The sequence below is a fragment of the Argopecten irradians genome, chromosome 4 (assembly GCF_041381155.1).
Source record: "Argopecten irradians isolate NY chromosome 4, Ai_NY, whole genome shotgun sequence".
Taxonomy (NCBI): domain Eukaryota; kingdom Metazoa; phylum Mollusca; class Bivalvia; order Pectinida; family Pectinidae; genus Argopecten; species Argopecten irradians.
This window is the reverse complement of record NC_091137.1, coordinates 5,362,304-5,373,906: the sequence shown is the minus strand read 5'-3', so window position 1 is coordinate 5,373,906 and position 11,603 is coordinate 5,362,304. Positions and strand designations below refer to the sequence as shown.

At 33.8% G+C, this 11,603-nt stretch overlaps 1 protein-coding gene and 1 long non-coding RNA gene across 2 annotated transcripts in view; both read right to left on the bottom strand.

The window, feature by feature from the left end:
* Positions 1 to 3,823: 3,823 nt before the first annotated feature.
* Positions 3,824 to 11,603, bottom strand: part of LOC138320422 (signal transducer and activator of transcription 5A-like) — a 38,777-nt gene continuing 30,997 nt past the window's right edge. Inside the window, exons 22-24 of the mRNA XM_069263378.1 lie at positions 5,201 to 5,308; positions 4,504 to 4,623; positions 3,824 to 4,201 (exon numbers count right to left, since the gene is read on the bottom strand). Of these exons, the coding sequence (XP_069119479.1) occupies positions 4,144 to 4,201; positions 4,504 to 4,623; positions 5,201 to 5,308 (286 nt within the window). The 3' untranslated portion in view covers positions 3,824 to 4,143. The remainder of the gene's footprint in view (positions 4,202 to 4,503; positions 4,624 to 5,200; positions 5,309 to 11,603) is intronic.
* LOC138320421 (uncharacterized) lies at positions 7,187 to 11,082 on the bottom strand. Its single transcript, XR_011208184.1, has 4 exons — positions 10,763 to 11,082; positions 9,175 to 9,289; positions 8,281 to 8,391; positions 7,187 to 7,756 (listed from the first exon to the last, which is right to left on the bottom strand). It is a non-coding gene; the product is annotated as an uncharacterized lncRNA (long non-coding RNA).

The window sequence follows — 11,603 nt, the reverse complement described above, 5'->3', positions numbered from 1 at the left end:
TAGAGAGGAATGGGGGTATTAAATTGAGCCGTTTTGCAGCTGCTCAGTGATAAGAAAAAACATTTTGCACATTTTATGTTTATGTCATTCAAAACACACGATTTCACTGGGTTCGTGATATTCTCAGATGTAAAAGGTCAATAGAAAAATATAAATTTTCCAACAAAACCCACCTTAAGACATTTTAATGGGGATTTTTTAACCGCACCTGGGGTAGCCGACTGGAAGCAAATTCAGGCACGTTTTTTTTTTCAAAGAAACTCCAGATTACCCACAACAGCAGATTGACCGCAGCTTGTGGGTCGATGAAATCCGTGGAAGTACATTGATAGTACATAACGTGACTTTTTCTCGTGTTTTCATTGGTTCAGTCCTCCGGCACTATTTAGCAATAGTCCCGTGACTTACAGATAAGTCACGGGACACAGGGACATCACACCATCTCAACGGTCAGCTAATACATAAAGCTACCAAACAAAAAAGAACAAACACACACACGCTTTACATATAGACAGCAGGATAGAAGGAAGAGAGAAGAATGAGTCTGACCAGCGCGAGAAGCTTCACCAGACTAATGAAATAGAAGTGAAACCTTGCCTTTATAGCTAACCGGCCCAATGAGAGTACATTTTAGGAAGAACCAATAGAAACACAGGATAGAGATGAAAGCTACAGTTTAGGAAGAACCAATAGAAACACAGGATAGAGATGAAAGCTAAAGTAGAATTTATATATACTTTAGATACTGTAGCCACATACACACCCACAACAATACATTATATAACGATACGTATCCATATATAATCAAAGTATTAACATTTTATAATATCACTTTCTCATACACTCACACTTCACCATGGTCATGGTCAACCTACACAAATATCGAAACTTCCACACAATGGACACCTAGGACCGTGGATGTCATTTCTTATTCGGTGATGATACTCATTGTGTAAACTCAGATAAAACATGTGCCTGGAATACACATCACAATAGTAAAAACAAAATCCACACCTCAGTAGCACGTAACGGCCATTTTGTAACACGTGTACTCGAAATACCACTGGAAATTATAATGAAGTCAAGCTAATCAGTTTGATGTCACATTTATGATCACGTTATATTAACTCATTACTTATAACTTACATTCTATTATCAGCTATGAAAGACGCATTGTATCCGCTTTCTACTCATCGGATAGGGTTAAAAGTCGAAACGACCAAAGATTTTAGTCGACTTTAACATTATCAAAATCACCGTTTATTATTAAAACAATAACATATAATGGGACTCGTTCTCTCATAAACGTCTTCCTATTATTTACAGCCGACAGAAATATGATGTTCTTCGCCCAGCTGAATCATACTCTTCATAGCGTAGCGGTAGAGCAGGGAATTGTGTTCGAGAACGTCGTCACGAACGTGAGGGAATGCTACAGTGGTCACACTGGTGTATTTACGTGTTGTCAACCTGGCTATTATCTCCTGTCGTGGAACATTGCTACAATATCGAGAGAAGTAGTGTATACTGAACTAATGGTCAATACCACTTCCAGGGCTATCAGTCAAGATAGTATGACGGTTATAATCCCTTTACATGTCGATGACGAAGTGTGGATCAGGGTCCAGTCGCGTTCTACTTCCTCAGCAATTGTCGGAAACAAAGCAACTTCGTTTATTGGATTTCTAATATAATGGATGTATGCGGCAGTTACCTGACTATAAAACTGTTTTGACTCTTAAATTACCAACATTTTGAGCATAACATTACTTTCAATACATATGTTTTAATTTAGCAAATAAAAATCATTGGTGAAAATGGCTTTTGGCACAAATTATTATTTACCTCTAAATTGATGTGAAATAAGTACCTACGGTCAGATCATTAAGTCAAATCGTGGTCTACTATTTGATTTCACATTTGTTCGGTGTTAATATAAAGTTATTTCTGCAGGTGTGTTGCAACCAACACATACATAGGGCTTAAAAACACCAATTTTACAGTACATACATACTCTGTTTTAACTAACGGTTATAAAGCATCTGCAGCCATTTAAATGATTTCCAGAGCTAAATTGATAAAAGTCGTATGGTTTTCAATAAATAACTGAAGAAAAAACAACACGTCAAAATTTTAGCTCAAATACGGCACATATAACTTTAACCACCACATGCAAGTTTATAAACGCCAATTCTTGTTTATAATGTCTATAACCAGACGTCACGGAGTATATTTTATAGTATACATCTACATCATTCGGACTAAAACGCACGACATAAGCTTTTATATTCCATACATTACTGTAGAAATAAACAAAAACTTCCAGTGAATGTCAACTTATTAAATGACAAGTAACATGACAAGAATATAACAGAAATATTACCCATGACGTATAAACATATTTATATTCACCATGACCAATGTCATTGTTTTATCGCTTATTTCAAACATTGTGTGCAATTTAATTCATTACATGACGTTGATGTGTAACTACACGTTCATAAAACACTGCTAATACACTGTCGGCTTTTATCTAAGGAAAACGTGTATCTTTATGTGAGTTTGTTCTGGTAATGGTAAACTTGGTCAAAAGTTCAGTATCATGTCAGTCGTGTATCTTTAGGAGCACAATGTGAGTATGTTCTGGTTATGGTAAACTTGGTCAAAAGTTCAGTATCATGTCAGTCGTGTATCTTTAGGAGCACAATGTGAGTTTGTTCTGGTAATGGTAAACTTGGTCAAACGTTTAGTATCATGTCAGTCGTATATCTTTAGGAGCACAATGTGAGTTTGTTCTGGTTATGGTAAACTTAGTCAAACGTTTAGTATCATGTCAGTCGTGTATCTTTAGGAGCACAATGTGAGTTTGTTCTGGTTATGGTAAACTTAGTCAAACGTTTAGTATCATGTCAGTCGTGTATCTTTAGGAGCACAATGTGAGTTTGTTCTGGTTATGGTAAACGTGGTCAAACGTTTAGTATAATGTCAGTTTAATGGTCACTATAAACAATGGCATATCAATTATTTTAAACATTATTACTTTATTCATATTTGTACAAAAATATATAATATTCTTAAAATCATAACAAACATATTAAGCACGTTTTGTTTCCAACACCTGTATAGAAGAGTCTCAAAGCGAAATGGGGATATCACTTTGAGCCATTCAGTGATTCTCTGTGATAAACATGGTGTGTTAAGATCTATATGCAGTGATAACCATTCAAAGCAGTCAGCAGAATTACGTTGTACTAAAGTTTAAGATGAGATACTTGACCAGGTTTCTTTAATCAACATATTTGCACATCATACTCAAATTATATCTCAGACAAATAATTATAACTCAATTCCAATGAAAATCGAACCAAAATAAATGAAAAAAAAACAACATGTTTTCCTATTGACCTCAGAACAATTAACAATGATTGTAAAGGACCATAGAGCCAATGAACGACCCAAATTGATATCCATCATTTGTCAGCTAAAACGCTGATATTGATAATTTAACCGTCTTTGATTCTTATAATCACTGATTTCTAAACGCGATTACCTATTTATCACCTTCACAATAACTATAATTTCCTCCATTAGTTGATGTATTCTTGTTCGGCTTCCCTTTAAACATTAGTACTGTACTACTACCGGACACGCATTGAAATGTCCGACTGCACATGCTGATATTGGTACTTTTGCTGCCTTCCTCATTTGGGAACTATCTAACTGCGTAAATTTTATCAATTATCTGACAAATTACTGACTGAAATTGACTAAATAAATAATACGTTTTTCAGTAATTCATCAATAAAGAAATTATTGGAAACTATTTGAATCACAAGTATTTTGAGTCAACGTGCTTCTTCGTCTTAGTAGTATCACTATATACATGCCATTGTCTGTTACAAGATACTTTGGAGTCATACATGTATAACTCAACCATCATCAGTTGATACTATGTTAAATGTAGACACTTGTGATGAACGAGGATGTTTCTATAAATGTCTTTTATGCTACAAATTTATAAGTTCCTACCATAGCATGAAATCATTGTTATACAGAGTAGCACATTTTATGGTAACGTCTTATGATTTTGCTTTATGAAGCAATACGTTTGTGATATCACAGAAATAATTGTACGCTATGTGTTTAAAGTGGGTTGTAACAATCGTCCTCTCCGTTGACGAGATCAAAGGCATCAAGGGATCTGTAACGAAAGGAAGGCAATTATAACTGGAAAAAACGTCATAAACACTGAAAACAATTTGGATGTAAACGGTGTTAGAGAAATCAAAACTATCGACATAGCGGAAATCACATATAAAATCATTTGCTTTAATTTGATAATCAAATATGCCAAACATTGACATTTTCAATTGTAATGTCCCAAAAAATGACAAAGAGTTCGACTTTTTCCATACATCATAATAAATTCCGAACCTTAATCGTGTCTGACTTCCGTTGTTGTCCACAGTTGATGATGGTTGTGTTAGCTGGCTGTATACTTACAATGATTCCGGGGAGGAGACGTGAGAAATATCCATTGCGTTCATTATTTGTTCAACATTAAGTGTATTGTCGTACACAGATCCAAACCCCGACATGTCACCCGCAGGCCACGTAGATTCTCTGACAACATATCAGGTAACAAATATATATTCAGCATAACAACACGATGACACGTAATGGATATTAACAAGCGAGCGAGAGTATTTCCAAATGATAATCCTGATAAGAAAGGTGATTAAACACTTGAAATAATGTGAACCAAATGATTTTTGCGGTGAATATTTTCGTCTTTTTTCGTGGCAGTTTGTTTCATTCTGATCGCCCTTGAAATTTAATAGCACAGAGAAATACGTTGGCTTATTGTTATGATTAAATCGATTATTATATCTATATGATCTGATGTCTAAAAATTCAATCAGCTGTTTTAGAAGCGTTAATACTGTTTTAGGGGGTACATGGTCGGAAATAACGTTGTGTCATTCTACTTCCGAGTACAAACTACTATGACCACATAGTACGCATATGTAGGTACTGACCACTTCCGCCATAAGCCGACTATTGTTCCCTGATGAGTACTGTTTACTGGAACTATTCCGATGTTGTTGATTGTTGTTAAAAAGGATACTCACCACTTTAATAGACGTTTAGTTGACTGCATTGATAGTGACGCTAAGCGTGGACTATAGGCGGTACTCACCGCTTTTGTTGACTGATATCTGAGGGTGACTCCGGTGTCCCGTCATCAAGGTCAGGTGTTTTCTCTCGTTTTCTAGAAACGCCTGTCTTATTTGGTGTTGGCACAGCACTAGTAACGAAACAAGCCAAATTTAGTTTCTTCACGATTACTTTCTAAAACAGCCATAAATCTTGCATTAGTTTTAGAATGATAAATACACGAAATAAATCCTTTACTGTCTAACCAAATTGTCATTAAAGTTGACTAGGTAAACTTTAATGACTGGTTAGTTTGGTCAGTGACTACGCACATCGTTGTTCAATAAATGTAGAAGGAAAGAGTCGGCGTTGATAATCGATATAGCCAATACAAACAAATACGGCTAAAATTACCATTATTATGACTTCTGCAAAATTTGGAGGGGTATCGCTTTATGCCGTTTTACGGCCACTCCGTGATAAGCAAAATATTTTGCATGAAGATACCTTAAGGTGAGCTGCATATTGTATGCTAATCAGAATATCCGATTTTTTCTGCGCTCATGGTAATTTCACATGTCAAAGGTAAAAGGTGGAAATTTATATGCTCATTGTTTAAGTCCCAATTGAATAAACATTAATATAGAGATAATATTTTTGCAGTTTTTGCATGTAAATATTGGGTTTGTGAAGTTCAGTTCACAAAAATGATGAAAATATGAAAAAAGTATGTCAAAGTGACATAGATAAGTATTTGTTCTATTTTAGCATTTAAAACTTTAATATTTTCGCTGAAAACTAAGACTTTTCAACGATTTGATACTTTGAAATTGATGTGTTGTACTGCATGTGGATCTTGTGATCCTAAAGTCACAATGGCTAGGTCATGTGCATAAATTAGGCATATTCAATAAATGGTCACTAAGCATCCGCGAATTTACCATGTTTGAAGTAGGTTTTTAAATCATTTAGAGTTGTTTTAAGAACGTATTTCAAGCAACGACTTCAATGAAGGTAGAATTTTTTAGCTTTAGCGTGACGTTTGGAGCTACACTTGGGTTTTGTCATGATCTGCTTATGAAATAGTGAGTTATTGTTCCTGTCCAGGTGGCGCCGTGGTACCCGGTCCAGCATTAGTGACATGGGAGTTCTAATACATTGCATCTTAGCAACAAGTCAACAATCACACGGTTGCGTCGATTCTATCGCGTCATTGAAAATCGCAACAATAGATCGTCAAGGTAAACATTAGAGAGTTCCAAAACTGCTGGACAGGGAACAGTGTCGCCACCTGGTCGAAATCAAGATGAGATACACAGCCAATATTTCCTAACCTGAATTTCAGGTCAAGAAATCTTGACCTGAAATTCACCTGAAATTGACCAGAAATTCTGGTTAATTTCAGGTAAAATTCAGGTCAAGATTTCTTGACCTGAAATTCTGGTCAATTTCTGGTCAATTTCAGGTTAAGATTTCTTGACCTGAATTTCAGGTCAAATTTCAAGAGAAATTCTGGTCAATTTCAGGTGAAGATTTCTTGACCTGAAATTCAGGTCAAATTTCATGCAAAATTCTGGTGAATTTCAGGTGAATTTCAGGTCAATAAATCTTAACCTGAAATTCAGGTGAAGAAATCTTGACATGAAATTCAGGTCAAGAAATCTTAACCTGAATTTCAGGTCAATATTTCTTGACCTGAAATTCTGGTCAATATCAGGTCAATTTCTGGTCAAGAAATCTTGACCTAAAATTCAGGTTAAGAAATCTTCACCTGAATTTCAGGTCAATATTTCTTGACCTGAATTTCTGGTCAATTTCAGGTCAATTTTAGGTCAAGAAATCTTCATCTGAAATTCTGGTTAAGATTTCCTTGGGTGACTTTCAGGTCAAATTTTCTTTGGATCATTTACTGGATACTGTTACGGCTTTCATAGATCTACTTTCTATTAAAAATAATTTGTAAAATTGTCTATTAAAATGATTCCTCCAGTATAAAAACGTCTGAAAAATGAAGAGAAGACATTGTAAGTGTTTTTAAAACAGTATTTATTTTGCAGTTAAGAAAAAAAAACTGCTACATAAAACTTAAGCACATGTTTTGCTTATCATTTGTAGCAAAGAGCGATAACTCTTTACCAATATCTTGTTTGATCATCACTTTGGACAGATAAATATGCAAATTATGCATGATATATATACCGGTATGTACAAAAGTTCCTGCTCTGACACATAGCAATTGTACTTATAATTACACAATTCGGTAATAATTGGTATATACACTGATGAAGTTAACTTTTTACATATATGTACATGCTTTGTACAAAGGATGATGTGGGTTTTGTCAGTGTGATATACAATGTATATGGAGCTTTGTATATGACCAGAGGTGTTGCCTTGTAGCCAATCAAATCCCTTGTTGCCTTGGTCAAGCCTGTTACTTGAGAGTAGCCGGCGCTTGTTGACCTAACCAATAATTCAGACAAACAGAGTATGGACTTCTCCCTCCAATTCAGGGGTTACAGGCACTGACTGGCCCCAGATATCTGCAATATCATACCAACAGAAGGCATCAGTCCATCCATTTAGAGAGAAAGAAAACCTAAAAAAATAGAAATAAAAAACAAATGCCACAATGAATATGATGTTGACTAAGTAAATATCATGATAGCATGTACACGTATGTATTACTAGATGTTTCTGTGGTTTGCCGGCATGCATAAAATATGAATATTGGTCTTAATTAACCGCAAGTACAAAAGAAAAACATTTTGTTTATTTGTTCGTCAAATTACCAAGTCATGTTATTCGTCCCGAAAACCATTTGTATGTCTTTTACCAAGTTAATTAATTATGGACATTTGATCTATTCGAAGATATTACAACATGTATTTAAAATTCTACATGGTTAGTATAAAACCTTTCTCCAACTCCAACTAAAAAGTCCTTATTTCTTACATTAGAAATGTATGTGTTTCAAACAAGGTAAATGTTAACCACATTATTTAAAATTTACAAGCAGGAACTTAATGTCATAAAAGAAATATATTGACTAAGTAAGTTTCATAAATTTCAGAAAGACAACTCGTATTTAAGTATGAAATCATTTCAGATGTGAAAAAATACCTGATCTTCGTAGCCGAAGAGGCATGGCTAGTTTGCTGATCTTCAATTCTCAAACACTGTCACGTCTGGAGAAAAGTGCTGTTTGTGGCCATGCATTTTAATGTGGTCAGTCTGAAATATTCAACAGTTGTCATTAATAAAGTTTTATAACAAAGAGGCTACAATATTAGTGCCTTTTTGTTATGATCAATGCCTAGACATATAAATTATAATGTTGGAATGTCACTATTAGATCATGTACATGTTTGTGAATATGGTTACATACTTTTTATACAAGGCAAGTCTTTCACAGACCCATGTGTATAAAAAAAAAAAAAAAAAAAAAAAAAAAATTGTGACTAAATTAAAACAATACATCTGTAGAACAAATCATATGCAGCGTAACTCAAGATTGTCTCCCCTTATTAGTAGTTATTACTACAAATAGTTCAGAAGTTAGGGTCCAGCCTGGACAATCAAATCACTGTGAACTTGGCTTTTACTTTTTACCTTTCTCTTAGAACATAGGGTCAATGACCTGAATGTAGTGTATTAAATATCAGCTTTGGGTTACAGAATTGAACTACATATGTATCTTTCAAATTTCATCACCAATATAAGTCATATATTTAACACTTCAGAAATGCAGGGCTTTGCAGGATATTATTAGATAAGAAGAGGATGAAGAGCCAGTTCTTATACAATATATCTCACTTCATTCAAAGGGAAGATATTATGAAGTATACATGTATATTGTATAATATACCACATGAGTTATAGCAATCTGATTTTAAAGTTAATTATGGAATAAAACTTACAATGAATAAAAACTTTGCTCCCAATACACTTATCAATACAGTGACATTCATATGTACAATATCATACAAACTTTTTTTCCACATTTTGTTTGCTTACCAAATAAAAAAGTTTGGGTAAGTTCTTCTTGCCCAGTCCTGGAATATTTTCTTGATTAATTAAAATCAATTTTATATCTCCGGTATTTAATTTCAAAGACATCAATCTGTCAAATCTGGAAAATAAATGAAAAATAAACTAATGATGGCAATTTAGCATGTTTGTATCTCTGACATGAACATGTATGTACATGTATACATTTTGTGTATATGTAACTATATGTACCTATAGGTTAACTACCCGTATTTACTTGGGGTTATTGAATCAATATTGCAAGTAAGGTTCTTTAAAAGATTTACTTTTCCCTATTACACCATGCTGATAACTGTTCTCTTAAAATAAAACTTTTACAGAACTATCGAATCAGTTAAAGTTCTATAAATGTCCTCATCAAAGACTAGACATACGAAATGTAATTATAAGTATCCACAATTAATTTCAATATTCTATATTTTCATGATAGCAAAATATTAGAAATATATTATTAAATAATCATATAATTATATTTAGCCATTGGTTGCCAGTTATTTACTATAAATAATGTATGTATTTCAAAATTGCATATTGATAAGATTCACAAAGAAATCATCAATGTTGGATCTGAATTAATATTCAGTTGACACAATATGTACCATAGATAAATTTAAGAACAGATTAAAGAATGTTTACAAAACATAAATGCCATCATTGAATCAGGAATGAGGATTATATTAATTATAACATTATTATTGTATCTAAATTAAAGCATCACTACTCTGGTATTTCTAATTTCTTAGTCTAGTGATTTTTTTGTCATTAAAAAAGCTGTGTCGAAAACATGAAGAGATCCTTTCCTGGTAGGTATATGTACATAATTATGCACTATATTTATTAATTTGTGAAGCTGCAGAATGTATACCAATGTAAACTTCACCATTTACATATATAAACATTACCCATTATGGTGTGGAATTCATACAATTACCACACTGAAGTTGTGATAACACTAACAACTAGTGTTCATGTTTTATTTGATTTCTAATTTCCTGTTTTATTTGATTTCTTATTTAACCTTTATTCTTTATATAAGCCTATTTAAGCAAGGTTATGGACAATAGAGAATGATGACAGTCTTGAGTCTTATGAATATATAATTAGTTCTACATGTACAATTATTATATGTAGATTTCTACTGTACATGTACTATGTAGTCTACATGTAGGGTACAATTAATGTACATGTATACTTCTTCATGCCAATCATGATTATAAATGTAATTTGAAGGATTAATTACAGTATGGGTTGTGACAGTCTAATTCACTGAATATGGATATGCATACACTCCATACAGTACCTGATGATACACAAACTACTAGACTCTACATAGAGTACAAACGGTAGGCCTATCGGACATAATGTATACACCTTTATTTATTGGGTCAGATGGACTGGGCTTTCTTACGGATTTATTTTGGCTTTAATTTTAGGTACTTTGTAAATATACGGAGTCATAAAAAGACACACTAAAACTACTTTCTTAATCAGAACCTCACCGCTTCCGGGCGGCATAGAATTTATTTTTCATCAGATGTTGGCTTCTCAAACTTACTTTGTGATTGTCGTATTTTGTTCCGATAACATAGTTAAGCTGCTTGTAATATCGCTGACAGTTAGGCATCCTAGTCGTAGTGTACCGGCAAACATCATATATCGTAATGTATTACACCACATTCACTAATATTGGCGATATAATCAAAATATTGTGACAATATCATAGGCCACCGCCTTGATCTGTTGTCACAGACTCCATCCAATCTGGGTCGATGAGATGCTTGACTCCGCCGATCCGTAAATGATAAACATATCGATGATCTAGATTTGAACTAGAGCGCCATCTATATCGAGCAGACGTAAACAACAGCACGTGCGCGTTTTTACTACAGAGGCCGGGATATCGATGTTGACAATCTTCTGTAGAAAATGAGTAGAGGCGAAAGAAGTTGTTTCAGGTAATCCGTCGATATGAATATGAAATTTAGACGAGTTTTTTTCTCTCTCATAAAAACAAACGAGGTTGTTGTTTTGTTGATCAGACAATATTTGTGAAAAGTTTCATTGGGGTCCTGACCCGGCCCTTGGGATATTTTTTCCTTGCGGTTATTTTATTAGATTTCCATAGGAATATGATTCGTTAAGCCCATAACTGCAATAATTGCCAATTAAAAAATTTAATACAATTATGACAGTAAATTGAAATTTTGTCAAAATACAGAAAAATATGACTACGAAGTAGCCTAGCCAGTACACGTAAATCACAGGAGCTTGACGTTTTGTCAATTGTACATGTACAGTATGTAAATATACAATATACATATATAAACTACTCCTATTGATTTTCAGTACCATATTTAAAAGTGATTTTAAGTATAGGGGTACCTGTACAAGAAAAA